This window comes from Anser anser (assembly GCF_964211835.1).
Source record: "Anser anser genome assembly, chromosome: 29".
Classification (NCBI taxonomy): domain Eukaryota; kingdom Metazoa; phylum Chordata; class Aves; order Anseriformes; family Anatidae; genus Anser; species Anser anser.
This window is the reverse complement of record NC_139750.1, coordinates 377,841-396,235: the sequence shown is the minus strand read 5'-3', so window position 1 is coordinate 396,235 and position 18,395 is coordinate 377,841. Positions and strand designations below refer to the sequence as shown.

Sequence of the window (18,395 nt, the reverse complement as noted above, 5' to 3'; positions counted from 1 at the left end):
GAATAGCCCAGGCTTTAGCCACTGCTCTGGGGAAAACCCATTTTATCAGAGACACAATGAGAAAGTCAGCTGTGATACAGCATGAGATGCAATCTGATATGGGTTCCAAAAGAGACAAAGCAAATTCATTCCTAAGCAGAAGTGAGCTGAAAATAAACATCTAGGTAATAACATAATAACCACAAATAACAATAATGTAAATGAAAGCAATAGTAATAATGATAATGACAACAGTAAAGGTGATGCTACTACTAATGCTGATAATAACAATTAAAGAAAACAGTAAAAAACACACACCAAAAACACAATCAAAGCCAAAATAAAGGACTGGGAAACCCCTGATGTTATTTGTGGAGAAGGATAGAAAGCTGATCATTATTGAAAAACAACAGTGACACCAGTTTCTTAATTGCTTCCTTCAGTTCCTTGTTCCTCATGCTGTAGATGAGGGGGTTTGCAGCTGGAGGCACCACCGAGTACAGAACAGCCAGTGAAAGATTCAGGGACTGAGAAGAGATGGAGGGGGGCTTCAGGTAGGTGAATATGCCAGTGCTGATGAACAGCAAGACCACAGCCAGGTGAGGGAGGCATGTGGAAAAGGCTTTGTGCCGTCCATGCTCTGAGGGGATCCTCAGCACAGCCCTGAAGATCTCCACGTAGGACAGCACAATGAAAACAAAACACCCAAATGCTACACAGACACCGCCTACAAGAATCCCAACTTCCTTGACATAGGTATCTGAGCAGGAGAGCTTGAGGATCTGGGGAATTTCACAGAAGAACTGGTCCAGGGCATTGCCTTGGCAGAGGGGGAGGGAAAAGGTATTGGCAGTGTGCAGCACAGCATAGAGAAAAGTACTGCCCCAGGCAGCTGCTGCCATGTTGACACAAGTTCTGCTGTCCATTATTGTCCCATAGTGCAGGGGTTTGCAGATGGCAATGTAGCGGTCATAGGCCATGATAGTGAGAAGATGTAATTCTGCTGAGATTAAAAAGAAAAAGAAAAAAACCTGAGCAGCACATCCTGAGTAGGAAAAGGTCCTTGTGTCCCACAGGGAATTCACCATGGCTTTGGGGACAGTGGTGGTAATAGTGCCCAGGTCGAGGAGGGCGAGGTTGAGGAGGAAGAAGTACATGGGGGTGTGGAGGTGGTGGTCGCAGGCTACGGCTGTGAGGATGAGGCCGTTGCCTAGGACGGCAGCCAGGTAGATGCCCAGGAAGAGCCCGAAGTGCAGGAGCTGCAGCTCGCGTGTGTCTGCGAATGGCAGGAGGAGGAACTCGTTGGGGAAGCTGCTGTTGGACATTTGCTGCCTCTGCTGCAAGGGTCTGTGCAAGGAGAAAATGAAGGTAGACTTCACTAAGTCAAACCTACTCCATTTGTCACAGAATACCCCCAAACACTGCCTCTCTCTTTTCAGAAAAAAAAAAAAAAAAAAAAAAACACTTTGTGCAGCTCCCTTTTCCTGGAGCTCTGATTGCTTTAAGTCTGGGGCTGCCAGTAGAGCAGGGACTCTGCTCTGGACTTCAGAGGAGGCTGTCATGCCCTACAGAAGCTAGAAAATAGGATCATGGCGTGATCTCAGATGTAAGTCCACTAATGATAGCAAAGATCTTTTCAGTATTGTCACTGCCAGTTCACTTGACTACTGAAAAGGGCTGCGGGGATTTTGTTTTATTCATTTTCTTCTAGCTGTCCCACCACACCTGAGGAGTGTTTGAGTTATGTAGAAATCCTTGGCGTTTCTGCTGCATGTGAAGTGAAATCTTGTGGGTCCTGAGATGGACTGTCCCTTAGTGCAGAGGGCAGACAGCCAGCCTATCCATCAGTCCCGGTCTCAGGTTACCTGTGCAGGTGGCTCTTTGAGGTGGAGGATGATCACCCCCAGATGTTCCCCTGAGGAGAACCTGGACACTGCTGAGAGCAGACGAATCCAGTCTGAAAGTGCGAATCAACAACTCCCCGCCCCATGTCGGTGTACCTGAGGAGGACCTCAGCTCTCCCCTCCCAGCCAAAGACACAGAGGGCTCATTGCAGATGCCCACAGACACCATCCAGCAGCATTTCCATCACCTTAGCAGTGAGCTGTCTTCTGCATCGGGCTCCTAGATAGCAAAGCTGCCTCGGGGGAGCTGTGCCCTTGTGGACGGCAGCCTGCAGCCCAGCTGGACGACCCAGGGAATGAGAGAGATGTCCTGAAGATGGGGTGTCCTGCAGGGAGGGCCAGCTCATTGCCAGCCCCACACACTGCAGGGCCCAGACCCCACAGGGTTTAGCTGGGACAAAGACGGCAAGGAGAGATGGGGAAATATGGTGAAATGCCCCAGTGTTCCTGCCAAGGGAGGCAGGACAGGGACAGACAGATGGCACTGGGGCATTCCTCCTCCCTGCAGTTGGTCTGCCACCAGTTCTGAGAACCCCTGGCCTTGAGGGCAGAGGCTGTGCTGGGTGGCAGAGGAGAGCAGGGGGTTGCTGCAGAGAAGGTGCCTGCACTGCAGGCCTGCCAGGGAGTGCCTGAATCCCCCCTCCTTTGCTGTTTCAGGCAGCAGCTCCCTCTCCCTCCCTGCCCAGGTCTCTGCTGCCTGGTACTGTCCCTGCTGGCAGCTGCTTCCCTGTCCAAAACATGTCCTCCCTGCCATTGCTCACAGACCTCTTCCCACCCACCATGTACTCAGTGCTGCACTGCAGACACGTCTTGTCCCGTGCCACAGCTCAGGGACACCTCCATGTTACAAAGTGCTAACCAGAATATTGGACAAAACCTAATGAGGCTGGAAAGGTAAAGTGGCATATCTGTAAATCAAGGAGAACTAATCTGATGCACCCAGACTTATTCACCTCTCAGTGAAACAGATTTAGAGTCGCAGTGAGTTCCCATCTCACTCCTAACCTTGCAAGGAAGAGGAGAAATCTCAATTCACAGGCTCTTTCCTTTCCAGGTAAACCCTTCCATTTCTTCCCCTATCAAGCAACTTCCTCTGAGAAGTTGTTTAGGCTACGAGTTTGGGCTCTGAGAAGCCCTGAGCCATGTGGCAGCCTTTGGGCAGTAGCAGGACCCTGTCCTGCCCTGCCAGGGGTGGTCCTTCCACCCACAGCTTCTCCCTGCAGCCCCGGGCAGCTCCCCGGGCAGGCTGAGTGCTGAGCCTGGCAGGCGGCAGAGGCCCTGCCCCAGCACACAGCCCCTGGGGCACAGCAGGGACCCTGCTCTGCACCACAGCCCTGGGCACTCCTGTCTGCACCCCAGCTGAACAGCCTGCAGCCGGCCCTATGAAAAAGAACCCTCATGTCCTGGCCTCTGATGGTGAAGCAGAAAAACACTGACCTGGGGCAGGTTCTTCTCCTCCAGACTGGAAAAGTAGCAGGAGCACTCCTGACATATCCCGTAAACTGGCGGATATGCCAGCTTCAGGAGATCCCTGCAGGTACTGCATCTGCCTTACACTTACATGGAGACTTGTATAAAGTTTCTGCCCTTACATGGACTTGTATAAAGTACACTGAAAATTTCTCAAACAAGGAGCGCTAAGTTGTCTTCTCATTTCAAAAAGCCTTTAACAACTCTGTCCTCCCCGTCTCCTGCAGGCAGTGCCCCCAGCCCTGCTGCGCTGTGCAGGGGAGTTGCTCCTGGGCAGAGCTGTCTCTCTGCAGTGCTGCCCGCTTGCCAGGAGCTCCCCTTGGGCCCAGGAGCCCTGCTCCAGCTCAGCAGCACAGGGAGCTCTTCACAAGTCCCTGGGCCTCCAGGGGAATCAACTTTGAAACAGACTGAAGCAATCCCTGATGTTCCCTCCCACAGCTGGGGAGAGGCACTTACTTACTTCCAGCAGTGCCATTTCTCCTATCAGGAGAAGTTTCATCAAAGAATCACCTTGTCCTCTTCCACTTTTAGGCAGGACACCCAGACGGTGAGTGGCAGGGATCACATTTTCCCAAGTTGAGGGAAATGATCACAGCAAGTCAATTGATGCACCTCATTCTGAGTTCGGTGTCCTAAGCCTGTAATGGGGCCCAGAACCTTCCATATCAGCCACAAACCCACACAATTTGGGATTTCTCTCACCTCTGTTTAGGTATGTACAAAATACTCTAGGCTAAGCTCCCTCAAGTAATTACAGGAGATAGGGAAGAACAGTGAGTTGTTCAAATGCAAACACCATTTGACATTTGAGGTGCCAGAGGTTGTCCAAGCTAGCAGTAGTCCTTTAAGTTAGGACTTCAGAGATTGGGAATAGAGGTATTGGCTTTTTGTCTAGTGTATACTGCCTAAAAATGTTGCCTTCCTTTGTGCCTTGTCACTAACCTGGGAGCTGTCCCATGGCAGTTAGCTAAATCATATAAACCTCCCCTATAATCTCTCTCTCTTTCCCAAAAGTGGGAGAAAATTAATGGAGAAAGGTGTGTTATCTCTTATTCTGAAGTGACATGAGTTATCTGCAGAGAAAAAAGCACAGACATGCAAAAACATTGGACAGCCTGTGGTGGGAATAGCTGAGGGCTCTGGTGTGACTGGGACCTCCACCAACAGACCTGAGGTCCTTGTCCTCTCAGCTATCTAGGGCTGCCATCTCTTCCACTGAGGACCACGAGAGGACACCAGCCCCAGGGCCTCGTTGCCTCCTCAGCCTTGCACAGAATTTGTGAGGTGTCCAACCACTGTTCTGCACTTGTGGGCTGCTCACCTGGGATCTCCAATAAAAGTCTTTTATTCCCCTTCCTCACACCCCTTGGGATCTGGGACCCCACAATTTCAGGGTCATGACAGCTAGGGCTGACACGGATCATCACATCCCTGGCCAGCTCTTTCTGGCATGCAGGTATCAGATCCAGGTTTGTATTACCTCTGTTGGACCATCTGGCAGCTGGACCAAGAAGCTATTCCAATACACTCTAGAAACCACCTGGACTGTTTGCACATAGCTCTGTTCCCCATGTGGAAAATGGCAGGGACATTAAAAAGCCCTCAGGGAGACCCAGACTCATACATCCAGAGACTTCTTTGGGGTGCTTAACAATGACTCTGTCCACTTCCTTGACATGGCTGCAAGTTCTTTTTCTCCCACCATGATAGCACCCTTAGTGACCCCCTCTCTGATTGGCACCCACAAGGGCTCATGGAATGTTTCACAGGTCACATAGAGGAGCTCCCTATATCCAAGCACCTTCAGTGAGGAAATCCAACTCTGGATCATTCCAGCCCGTCTGTTCTGAAGTCTGTACCTACCCACTGAAGGATCCCAAGCTGCAAGACTTGTCCCACCATGCCTTGGCAGTGACTCCATGGATGTCAGAAATCACAGGCTCCAGCTTGTTCTGGTCTGAGCACCTGGCTGATGGTGTCGGCACATCTTTGGGCTGTCACACCTCAGCTGTGGGACCATGCGAAACTCTGCCTGCTGTTTGCAACAACACTGAGAAAGAGAACAAATAGTAATCTGGTCTTCGGGAGAGCAGTCTTTGGCCTCTTCAACCATCTGCTTGGAAGAGTCTTGTGGGATAAGGCCCTGGAGAGAAGAGCAGTCCAAGAAAGGTCGTTAATGATCCAGGATCACCTCCTGCAACTTCAAGAGCAGTCCATCCCAGGAAAGACGGAATCAGGCAAAAATGGCAAGGGGCCTGCATGGATGAACCAGGAGATCCTGGTCAAACTCCAACACAGAAAGAAGCATAGAGACGGTAACTTGAGAGGAATACAGAGGTCTTGTCTAAGCATGTAGGGAAGAATATCGGAAAGCTAAAGCCCGACTAATGGGATTTGGCCAAGGATGTCTAAAGCAGTAAGAAGGGCTTCTGGAAGTGTATAGGTGACAAAAGTAAGGTTCAGGATTTTGTGGACCCACTGCTGAATGAGACCCAGGATCTGTTGACACAGGACAGGGAAAAAACAGAGGTGCTGAGTTCCTTCTTCATCTCAATCAGTACTGGCAAGACTGCCCTTCAGGAATCCCAGGTCACAAAGAACAAGGGAAAGTCAGGAGCAAGGAAGATGTACATTCAGTGGGAGTGGGTCAGGTCAGGGCATACTAAACCAAATGGGATACACATATCTATGGGACCTTATGGGATGCACCCATGAGAGCAGAGAGAGCTGGCTGATGTCCTTACAAGGTCACTCTTGGTCTTCTGGGATCAATCCTGGTGACCAGCAGAAGTGCCCCAAAACTGGAGGAAAGCAAATGTCCCTCACAGCTGCAAGAATGGCAAGAAGGAGGGCCCAGGGAACTGCAGGCTGCTTAGGCTCCACTCCATCCCTGGGAAGACGATGGAGCAGCTCAACCTGGAACTCATTTCCAGGCACAGGATGGACAAGAAAATCATTTGGAGCAGTTGCAATGTCTTCATTTAGGGGAAATGGCACTTGACCAGTTTGGACATCAAATGTCTGTGATGAAATGACTGGCCCGGCAGATGAGGGCAGTGGATATAGATCTACTCTGACTTCAGTAAGGTTTTGTTGTGGATTAACCTGGAAGTAGCTAAGCACCACACAGCAGCTAGTTTGGTCCTCCCACCCAGTGGGTCTAAAAGTGAGAAACCTTGTGGGCTGAGATAAAGACATTTTAATAAGTAAAGCAAGAGCTGTGCACACATGCAAATTAAAAACAAATCAAATCAAAAAATAAAATAAAATAAAATAAAATAAAATAAAATAAAATAAAATAAAATAAAATAAAATAAAATAAAATAAAATAAAATAAAATAAAATAAAATAAAATAAAATAAAATAATAAATAAAATAACTCATTATTCAGTACTTGCCATTGACGAGCAGAAATTTAGCTATTTGTAGGAAAACTGTTTCATCAAGTGTAACCATTAGTTGCAAAGGAAGACGCAATATTACCCAATGTTCCTTGCACCACGAATAAAAGAAAAATGCAGAATTTTTTAGTGTTTCTTCAATAGCTCAATAAATGTCTATCTTTTTATTTCTGTCTCAGCTCAGCATAAAAGACACATCAGCTTAGTAGAGCAGGTCCAGAGCAGGGCCACAAAATTGTTCAGAGGGCTGGAGCAGGTCTGTTATGAAGAGAGAGGTTGGAAGAATTGATTTATTTTATTTTGTTTATTTTTTATTTTTGATCTGGCTGGAAAAGGGAAGGTTCTGGGGAGACCTTAAAGCAACCTTCCAGTACCTAAAGGGGGGCTACAGGAAAGCTGAGGAGGGACATTTTATCAGGGAATGTAGTGACAGGACAAGGGGTAATAGCTATAAAGCTAAAAGAGAGTAGTTTTAGATTAGATATTAGACATTCACTTAGTGCTGACCCATGTAAGCACAGCATGAAGGGTTTCTATTTCTCATACTGCCCCCCATGACATGTGGGTTGAGAGTGTGCAAGACATTGTGATGGGACACAGCTAGAAGAGCTGACCCAAAGTGATCAAATTGATATTCCTCACCATCCAGCACCCTGTGCAGCCCACCACGCCACTACCAAAAGCATGCCATGCACACCAAGTACACCTCCTGTGAAGAGTGGCTGAGAGAGTTGGGATTGCTTAGTATCGAGAAGACAAGACTCCATGATAAATTATTGTAGCCTTAGGGAAGGGAAGGGAAGGGAAGGGAAGGGAAGGGAAGGGAAGGGAAGGGAAGGGAAGGGAAGGGAAGGGAAGGGAAGGGAAGGGAAGGGAAGGGAAGGGAAGGGAAGGGAAGGGAAGGGAAGGGAAGGGAAGGGAAGGGAAGGGAAGGGAAGGGAAGGGAAGGGAAGGGAAGGAAGGGAAGGGAAGGGAAGGGAAGGGAAGGGAAGGGAAGGGAAGGGAAGGGAAGGGAAGGGAAGGGAAGGGAAGGGAAGGGGAGGGGAGGGGAGGGGAGGGGAGGGGAGGGGAGGGGAGGGGAGGGGAGGGGAGGGGAGGGGAGGGAGGGAGGGGAGGGGAGGGAGGGGAGGGGAGGGGAGGGGAGGGGAGGGAGGGAGGAGAGGAGAGGAGAGGAGAGGAGAGGAGAGGAGAGGAGAGGAGAGGAGAGGAGAGGAGAGGAGAGGAGAGGAGAGAGAGAAGAGAAGAGAGAGAGAAGAGAAGAGAAGAGAAGAGAAGAGAAGAGAAGAGAAGAGAAGAGAAGAGAAGAGAAGAGAAGAGAAGAGAAGAGAAGAGAAGAGAAGAGAAGAGAAGAGAAGAGAAGAGAAGAGAAGAGAAGAGAAGAGAAGAGAAGAGAAGAGAAGAGAAGAGAAGAGAAGAGAAGAGAAGAGAAGAGAAGAGAAGAGAAGAGAAGAGAAGAGAGAGAGAAGAGAAGAGAAGAGAAGAGAAGAGTTCATTTGAAAGGGACCTTCAAAAATCATCTAGTCCAACTGCCTGACCTCTTGAGGGCTAAACACAAGTTACAGCATATTAATGAGGGCAATGTCCAAATGCTTCTTGAACACTGACAGGCCTGGAACTAAAAGCAGGTCTCAAGGAAGCCTGTTCCAGTGTTTGACCACCCTCACAGTACAGAACATTTTTCCTGCTGTCCACTCTGGACATCCCCTGGTGCATCCATGTGCCATTCCCACACGTTCTGTGATCAGTTAACAGGGAGAAAAGATCATCACCTCCCTCTCCACTTGCCCTCCTCATGAAGTTGCTGAGAGCAATGAGGTCGCCCCTCAGCCTTCTTTTCTCCAGACTAGACAACCCAAGTGTCCTCAACCTGTCCTCATAGAACATCCCCTTTTACAAGTATTCCCTCTTTTCCCTTGGTTCCCCAGCTGACAAGGTTCCTGGTCAGATAACCTCACTGGAAGAAACATTTTCTCTCTCTCCCATGCTCTCACCAGTTAGCGTGACTGACCAGGTCTGACCCTCACTGCCTCCTTTATCACTTGTTGGTCAGGTTTGTGTCCCTGGCTATGTTGTGCTTTATCCCCAGGAGGCAGCCAAGCACCACACAGCTGCTCTCTCCCTCCCCATTCTTAACAGAACAGGGGGAGAGACATAGGAGAAATATCTGGAGAGACTGTACCAGGGAGTGTAGTGATAGGACAAGGAGCAGTGCTTTTAAGCTAGAAGAGAGTAGATTTAGATCAGGTCTAAAGAAGAAATTCTTCACGTAGTGGGTGGTGAGGCCCTGAAACAGGTTGCCCAGAGAAGTGGTGGATGCCTCATCCCTGGTAGTGTCCAAGGTCAGGTTGGATGGGACCTTGAGCAAACTGTCGTAGAGGGAAGCGACTGCCCATTTCACAGTGACTGGAACTAGAACTTAAGATCCCTTCCAACCCCAAAGATTCTATGGTTCCATGAGCATGCTGGCCAACAATTGGTTGTGTAGTCTGTGTAGACAGAGGGATTTCATTTGGCGTGAAGAAGATTGCTTCTCCTGAATATTAACAAGTGCTTGAAAGAAATGGAATACAGCTGTGTGTCAATCTGTGGGTGTCCTAACTAATAAAAGGACAGGAAAAGATGATTCTCATAACGAACTCTTCCTTTGAACTAGGAGAATAGATAGCACTGGAAATAGGTGTCTCTCTTGAGTGGAAAGAAGGAAGAACAGTGATTGCATCAGTTTGATTCAAAGCCGATTCCCCTGGAAGCCCAGGGACTTGTCAAGAGCTCCCTGTGCTGCTGAGCTGGGCCAGGCTCCTGGGACCAAGGGGAGCTCCTGGCAAGCGGGCAGCGCTGCAGAGAGACAGCTCTGCCCACGAGCAGCTCCTCTGCACAGCGCAGCAGGGCTGGGGGCACTGCCTGCAGGGGACAAGGGCGGCTGAGAGAAGGGAGGGAGATGTTAAAGGCAGTGTGGAGGGGGGCTGCTGAGAGCTCACTGCAGGAGAAATCTTCCCAGCCCTGAACAGGGTAAGTGTCTGTGTGAGGGCAGGCAGGTGCAGTATCCTAGAGGGTTTTCCTACAGCTGCCACTTCCCACGGCCGGTAGTACATGTTACAGGGTCTGTTCTGGCTTCCCTAGTTTAGAGGAGAGGGAGGTTCCCTGGATACAAAATTACTTGCCAAAGCTGTCAGAGGGACAGGACATGAGGGCTCCTCCTCATGGGGTCGGCTGCAGGACGTGCAGCTGGGGTGCAGGCAGGGGTGGCCAGGGCTGTGGTGCAGAGCAGGGTCCCTGCTGTGCCCCAGGGGCTGTGTGCCAGGGCAGGGCCTCTGCCGCCTGCCAGGCTCAGCACCCTACCTGCCCGGGGAGCTTCCCAGGGAGATGCGGGGAGAAGCTGCAGGTGGAAGGAGCCCCCCAACAAGAACAGGGCAGGACACTGCTGGTGCCCAGAGGCTGACGCCTGGGTCAGGGTGGTTGCAGCTCCACAACACCCCCAGGGAATCTTTGGGGGAGATTCTTGAAATGGAAGAGAAATGCCTGCACTACTAGTAGGGAAGGCACTTTCTGGGATATCTACCTTCACTTTCCTCCCCTGAAGGGCTCTCAGGACAGGTCAGAGCTGCTGTATATCTGCATGAGGAGATGTCCCTGGGCAATTATCTGGAACAGGAGATGTCTGCAGAACAAAGCTGAGCACACGTCAGGTGGGATAGGGTCTGTGAGCAATGGCAGGGAGGAGACGTGGGGACAGGGAAGCAGCTGGCAGCAGGGACAACTCCAGGCAGCAGAGACCTGGGCAGGGAGGGAGAGGGAGCTGCTGCCCGAAACACCAAGGGAGGGGGGATTCAGGCACTCCCTGCCAGGCCTGCAGTGCAGGCACCTTCTCTACAGCAACCCCCTGCTCTCCTCTGCCACCCAGCACAGCCTCTGCCCTCAGGGGCTTTATGGCATGAGCCACCTCCTCCTCAGCTGGACCTCCAGAGGAGGAGAGGAGCCTGTGTCCTGCAGTGTGATAAACAACGCTGAGGCTAAGAGTGCCTTTCCTGCAGAGTCACTTCCATAGGTGGCATGCAGGCTTGGTAAGGTTAAGGCTTCCCTGCATGCCTGCCTTCCTTTCTCTGTGTCAGTGCGTTGGAGCATTGTGGTATTCTTTCATATGTCTCCAGCTGTGTGTGATTCTCCTGCTCTCTTTGTCTGGGGTGCAGGTGAGTATAAACTTCTCTTCTGACAAGGAATGCTGGGCCCTGCCCTGAGGGTGTCTTCTTGGGAACAAAGGGCCCAAGATTCATTTTAAACTGTCGGGCATGGTGTCACTCAGTTGGGAGGGTAGGATAATGAGCGGGTTCATACAGCTCAGGGAAGGGTGAATTCTCTGAGAGAAGGCGTGAATTTTGTTCAGAGAAGTCTCCCTAACATGCCTTTGCCTTTTCCTCCATTGACAGGCAACTATGCCCTGAGGCAGCAAATGTCCAACAGCACCTTCCCCAACGAGTTCCTCCTCCTGCCATTCGCAGACACACGCGAGCTGCAGCTCCTGTACTTTGGGCTCTTCCTGGGCATCTACCTGGCTGCCCTCCTGGGCAACGGCCTCATCCTCACAGCCATAGCCTGCGACCACCGCCTCCACACCCCCATGTACTTCTTCCTCCTCAACCTCGCCCTCCTAGACATGGGCTCCATCTCCACCACTGTCCCCAAAGCCATGGCCAACTCCCTGTCGGGCACTATGACCATTTCCTATATAGGCTGTGCTACCCAGTTCTTTTTCTTTATTGTCTTTGTCGCAGCAGAGTTTTATCTTCTCATCATCATGGCCTATGACCGCTACGTTGCCATCTGCAAACCCCTGCACTACGGGACAATAATGGACAGCAGAACTTGTGTCAACATGGCAGCAGCTGCCTGGGGCAGTACTTTTCTCTATGCTGTGCTGCACACTGCCAATACCTTTTCCCTCCCCCTCTGCCAAGGCAATGCCCTGGACCAGTTCTTCTGTGAAATTCCCCAGATCCTCAAGCTCTCCTGCTCAGATGCCTACCTCAGAGAAGCTGGGCTTCTTGTGGTTTGTGCCTGTTTTTTTGGGGGGTGTTTTGTTTTCCTTGTGCTGTCTTATGTGCAGATCTTCAGGGCCGTGTTGAAGATCCCATTGGAACAGGGACAGCACAAAGCCTTTTCCATGTGCCTCCCTCACCTGGCTGTGGTCTCCCTGTTTCTTAGTACTGCCACATTTACCTACCTGAAGACCCCCTCCATCTCTTCCCCATCCCTCGACCTTTTGCTGGCAGTTCTGTACTCGGTGGTGCCTCCAGCAGTGAACCCCCTCATCTACAACATGAGGAACCAGGAGCTCAAGGATGCAGTTAGGAAACAGATTTCATGGATGTTTTTCAGTACTCATAAAGATCCCTTCACTCTCCAATAATGAAGCCCAGTACAACACCTTCCAGGCTTGTGTTTTGGTTGTTCTCATTATTGTTAGAATTCCTTTTTGTTGTTGTTGTTGTTGTTGTTGTTGTTGTTCCAGTTGTTCTTGTTGTCATTATGAGTGTTTGTGCTCCTTGCATTTCTACATAAGTGTTTGGATTCCCTTCCTCCCCCCCTATGAATTAATGAACCTCTTCTGTCCCATATGGAGGCTGTATAAATGTGCGTCTAGCACTGTGAAGACTCAGTGAAGACTCCTGCATTACATCTCCGTAATAAAACGGAATCACCAGAGCGTACTGACCGAAGGCTGGGATTTCCTTCCCTAACCAGTGTCAAGAATAGGCCCAAAGAATTGCTCCTCACAAGGGTCTGTTCCTGTTTTGGTTCAGGGAATGGCTCATTATTGCACTGTGACCTCTCAGAGACCAAGGGCTAGATTTAAACTCACCCATGGGTGTCTGCTTAACTCAAACACTGCACACAACGAGCCAGGCTCTCTGTGAATATAAACAAAAGAAAGGAGCCTGCACTGCCTTCTTTGTCTGACATCCTTCCTCTGAGACCTGGTCTGGATCTGCAGGGGTAGTGCCCGTGTGCAGGGGTGCTGAGGAAAAGAGTCCCATCCCAGCAGCACAACCAGGGAGCACCAGCGCTTGGTGCCTGCAGAGCTGCTCTCTTGCCACTGCCGCCCTCTCCTGCTGAGCCCTGCTGGTGGGGTCAGGCCCGGCTGCTCCTGTAGCTTGGTGCCAGTGCTGCTGTGGGGCTGTGCTGGGACTGCAGGCAGGGACAGGCAGTGGGCACGGCAGTGGCACAGCTGGCCTCCACTTGCTGCAGCACTTCCCTCCTAAGAGGGGATCTCCTCCGGGCACTGCCTGAAGGCTGAGGCCTTCCTGCAAAGTTGCTGTCAAGAACAAGTCCAAGGAAGAGACTCCAAAGAGGCTGTGTGCTTTGCTGCTTTCCACAAGGGCTTGGTGTGGTGAGAGCAGAGTCCAGCATGGAGTTTAGGGATCTGGGGCTGGTTCACAAGTTCCCTGTTAGTTGCTAGTGGCCATGCAGCTGATGAATATTTCTAATTCCTAGACACTCGGACTCCACAGAACATGATGGCGCTGATGGCAGAAGAGTTTTTTGTTTTGTTTTGTTTTGTTTTTTCCTGGAGGGAGCCAGGATCTTCCAGGAGAGCCCAGGTGATCTGCAGGGGCAATATGAGGCTGGGAGACAACCGCAGAGCGTGAGCCTGTCCAAGGTGGACTGACCAGAGCTCAAGTGCTCAATCTGGTGTGAGCAGGCAGAGGAGAGCTCTGCAGCCCCAGGGCATGCAGCAGCCCCAGCAAAGGAGTCTGGCGAGTGAATTGTTCCAGCTCTGGGGCAACGGCAGTGACCCCATGAGCTGGGTCTGCCTCCCAGCCTGCCCAGAACGGCCCTGCAGAGTGCCCCTGCGCCCCAGGAACCACAGCCCCCTTGCTCTGCAGAGCAGCACCGCCAGCTGGGGCTGGGGCTGGGAGGTCACTTCCCCTGAGTGTCCTCTAGGCCAGCTTCAGGCACATGGCTTCTGGACGTGAGCATGATCTTCACTGTGCACAAGGAGGTGAGAGACCGCCAACAGGCACGGGGCTGGAACATTGCCTGCAAGGTGCCTCCTGCCCTAGCACCCCACAGGAGTGGCACAGAACTGGCTGCTGTTTGTCAAAGGGGCTGGGAGTCCAGCAGCAGTGCCATGGGCTTGAAGGATCACAACCAGCTCACTTCTACCTGGGCAGATTCTGGCCTAAGAAGGGGGTGTTTTGTAGGTATGGTATTAGGAGGGCAGTGGTGCCTCAGAAGCTCTAAGTCCAGTAGGATGTGAATGGCTGTTAAACAGCCTGTGAGTTGACCTCTTTCTGAAGTAACTGACATGTCATCCCTTGAATCCTGGCTGAGATCTGTGCCTCTAGGCTCACATCTGCTGGTCTCCATGACAGGCCAGCAGATGCACCTGCTTTGCACATTGTTTGTGAGATCCTCTCTCCCTAAGTACCTGGTAGGCCCCATTGAGGAAGAGGTCTTGAAGAGGTGTTGTCATGTCTGCTTTCAGTTTTCTACACAGAGGGGGCCACTGCCTCCCAGATGCCTGGGGGAACACAAAGCCTTCACAAGGCCATGGAAAAAGTTACCCTGAGTCCATAGGAGCCATTCTGGAACCAAAACATGTAGGCAGGAAGCGCACTTTTGTGGTGTTGCAGAGCTGCTGGGCACATTGTGCAGGGTGCTCCGACAGCCTTTGTGTCCTTCTCCATGCTGGCTTAGGAGCTGCTTCTTTCTCAGGAACTCAAGAACAGAGTAGCCAACAGAGGTGAGACAGATACTCTGAGTTCATGAAAGCCATCAGAAAGCTGCCCCTAAGAAGACGAATGATATGCGGAAAAAGGAGGAACCTGGCCAGGAGAGATGTGAGATCTGGGGGAGGAAAGAGGAGCTTGGAGAGCAGAAGCTAACGATTTTGGAGAGGTAAGAATATTCAAGTAATGTTGATCCCACCATAAAGCTGACTTAAAGTAGTCATGTGAGGCCCTTACCCTATTTTAACCTATTACGTTAATACCTAAATCTAAATGCCACTCCACACCCTGACAGGAATCCACTGCTCTAACTTTTGACCACAATATCCCTTGAAGCCAAAATTAGTCCATAACCCCTCTCCGTTACATTTACTCTCTTGCTCACCCTGATCCCTGCCCTTAACACTAGCATTGAAATGCTCTATTTAACCCTAGTCTTCCAGCAGACCTAAACAAAACCCTCAACCAAAGAGCTTGCTCATACCCTAACCGCAGACCTGACACCCCAAGCAGAACACCAAACCCTCCCACTAAGCATCTGCTTAATCTCTCACCCAGAAAGGTTCGCCATAGTCCCTAGTGCCATACACGAACAACTATCATCCAAAGCCTGTCTTCCTGTGCATTAACCTTCTCACCTTTAACCCTTTTCCTAACCCTTAACTTTAGGTTCTTGTTCCATTGGGGCAGGGCAGGAACCGTGAGATTGCTGTGCATTCAAAGGTGAATGTGAGGGGCCATGGATCTCAGCAGCTTGTAGGTCACAAGGAGGAGATGGGAATGCTCTGATGAGCTCAGCTCTGCCTCAGGATCTCCCGCACCAGCAGGACGAATGTGACTGTGGAAGGGACTGTGAGGTCACTTCTGTCTCTGCAGTTGATAGGGCAGCAGCAACAACGTGTCATGGAAAGGGACTGTGAGGTCACTTCTGTCTGAAGTAGCTGACAGGTCACACTTTCACCTAGGATCTGTACTTTTCAGCTGACATCTGCCAGTGGTCCTGCTAGGCCAGCAGAAGGCACCTGGTTGGCATGCTGACTGTGGGATCCCCTCTGCCTACATGCCCAGGAGGACCCAGACAGAAAGAAGGCCTGAATGTGGGTGGTCCTGTCCCTTCTGCTTGAGTACATGAGTGGACAGCAGGCGGCACAAGGCTTGGTTGTGTCTACACAAGAAGCTCCAAGGCCAGCAGCAGGACCATGGCTTGGAAGATGTTGGTGAGGTGACTTCTGTCTGGTTGGCTGACAGGCCCCTAGAAGGCCAGTGGGTTGGGATGCCTATTTCAGGAGTGGTTTCCACCCTGATGGAGCTTTCTTTGGTAGTAGGAAAGAGCAGGAGAGAAAAAAACTGCCACAAAGTGCACCTTGGAAGGTTGGCACTGGTCATAAAGAAGAAGAAATGTCCCTCAAAGGGTTGTGCTGTGGTGCTAGAGGTCACCCAAAGAGTGTCTGTGATCAGAATATGGCTTCGTGTTTCAAGGAACAGCTGGTGAGGGTTGATGAGACATCGGTGAAACCACAGAAATGCCAGGATGAGAGCAAGGTGGTGAACAGAGATGGGTGTCTGCAGCCTTCAGGGAAATAGGGCAAAGTGTGGGGCAGCACAAGAAAGTCTGGAGAGGACAAAGAGGTGGGTGCTGGTAAGAAGAGAAGGCCCCAACAGCCCTGACATTTTGTCCCCTTGGACAGAGCTTGTGAGGAGATGAGATATAGTCATTGCAAGGAAGCTCATTGCTTTCTTGAGACCCTGTGCAGAGGCAGGAACGTGTCATACCATTGTTCTTCTCCTGGCATCACACTGCCTACCACATCCCACAGACCCCCAGCAAGAGCCTTGAGCCAGACATGGGGGTGCAGGATCTTCCCTTGCAGTGGCTGGAGTCAGGACCTGGCCCTTTTACTTCACCACAACAAACCCAGAGTTTTCTCAGCACAGTGCTCTGCCTGTCTGTAAGCATGGCCTCCAATTATCTGCCCTAACAAGTCCCTGAGGAGAATCTCTTGGTAACGGCCCTCAGTGGGGCCCATTAATACTCCAAGTCACTTCAACTTTTCCTTCTGACTTTACTTTCTCAAACGATTGCATCATTCTCCTCTCAGTATCTGAGGTTCAGAGACTGAGCTTCAAAATCCACCATGGAATTCATGAAAATGCAGGAACACCTAAGGAAACATACGTCTTCCATAGTTTTATTCAGGTCTTCAAGACTTGGACAGCTAATTGGAGAACTTTCATGGTGTAGTTAAGGAGGAAGATTTCAAAAAGCACCTAATAAAAATCTTTTCTCTTTTTAAAGGGTGGATTTTGTTGCATTTCAGTTTTGAGCATCTTTCTTCAATTGATATTAATCCAGGGCTTCTCCTATGGAGATGTCCATAGGGAGGAAAAGCAGACTCTTGAGGTCTGACAGTGCATGGACAACCTTGCTCCTCTCCACCCCAACCCTGACATTTCTCTCATGGCCACCTGGCACTTGCATCACTTTTCCTTACACCAGACTTCTGCACTGAAATCTGCAGCTGGATGTTACAGCCCCTTTGCACCAGCTCCCACCTGCTTTCCTTAGAGACCTGGCTGCACACAGGCACAGAAGGGTTTTTCCTTATTTTAAAACAAACAACAAGAAAACATGCAGCAATTTTCCAAACAGCAAAGCAAGCTCCTCATCTGGAATGTCTTCAGTGAGGTTTTCCTTCCCATAAGGATGACTGTAAATTAAGCATTTTATACGGATTGATAGGAAATTATAAGTATTAATATTAGTATTATTCCATATGATCTTAATTCAATAACAAATGATGAGGAGCTTGCTACAGAAACAATTAGGCAGACTGCTAATAGATGGGCAAGCTTGAACTCAATGAAGCTCAAAGCAGCAACTGGGTCAGTGAGAGTGGTCTGAATGATCAAAGAGTAAGGGGACGGCAAAGCAGGAGAACCATGGGAAGTGCATAGATCCGGACAGGCAGCTGGAAAGGGGACATTCAACAAGGATTGTTTATTCAAGATGGGTGGAAGTACCTGGAAGATGAGGGAGTACACCATGATGGACAAATCAATGACAATGCAAGTAAAGGTGAACATCTGTATTTCTTCTCCTGTGATGAATATAGATCCTGAAAATTCACCTGAAGAAGGATGTAGATCACTGCTGAAGGAACTGTCGTTTTGTGCCATCACCAATGCGGATTACAAAAACACTTCCACACATAACAGTAATACGTCCCACCCCATCTTCGTCATCCTGTGGGGCAGGGGAGAAGGAGCTGACAGCCAAGGGACACATTTGGGTGTGGAAGGTGGGGCCCAGCAGAGACAAGGAGTCAAGGCAGTGGGTGGGGGAGGCCAGGAGGAGCAGCCCAAGGGGTGGTGCTGCTTGTAAGCACACGTTTGTGCCAGCAGCCTGAGTGCGCAGCAGCTGTGCGGACATGAGAGGAGGCCAGGAAGCACATGCCAAGAGCACTCCTGTCAGCAGAGATAAGGCCGAGGCCGAGGGCAAGCGGAGAGGCAGGTGCAGGGCAGGGGGCTGCAAAGGCGCTGCTGAGCTCCCTGCCCCTGCAGCAGCCTCACTGGCCCTAAGCAGATGTGCTGTCCAGCACGCACTGGGAGGTCCTGGTGTGCGTCAGAGAGCAGCAAGGAGGGTGCTGGAGACGGCTGGGGTGAGGTGGGTGGCAGAGCCCCCTGCAGGGGCTGGCTGGGGGTCCCCTCTGCTGCAGCCACCTCACGGAGCGTGGCAGGAGGAGGACAGGCAGGGCTCGTGGCCATGGGGCAGAGCCTGGCCCTGGACACTCCATGACCGCCTTGCAGGTCCTGGCAGGCTGCGGTGAGGGGACGAATGCCCTGGAACCCCTCCTGCTCTGCCCAGGCCAGCAAGGGCCCAGAGCGACCTCCTCTCCCCTGCCCCTGCAGCTCTG

General features: G+C 50.9%; 1 protein-coding gene across 1 annotated transcript; it reads right to left on the bottom strand.

Moving 5' to 3' along the window:
* Window positions 1-344: 344 nt before the first annotated feature.
* Window positions 345-2,001, bottom strand: LOC310887723 (olfactory receptor 14C36-like; the record flags this gene model as incomplete). Its single annotated transcript, XM_083813898.1, has 1 exon — window positions 345-2,001. Exon 1 carries the CDS (start codon window positions 1,539-1,541, stop codon window positions 345-347), a length of 1,197 nt encoding a protein of 398 aa, XP_083670024.1. The 5' UTR covers window positions 1,542-2,001.
* Between the last annotated feature and the right edge of the window lie 16,394 nt (window positions 2,002-18,395).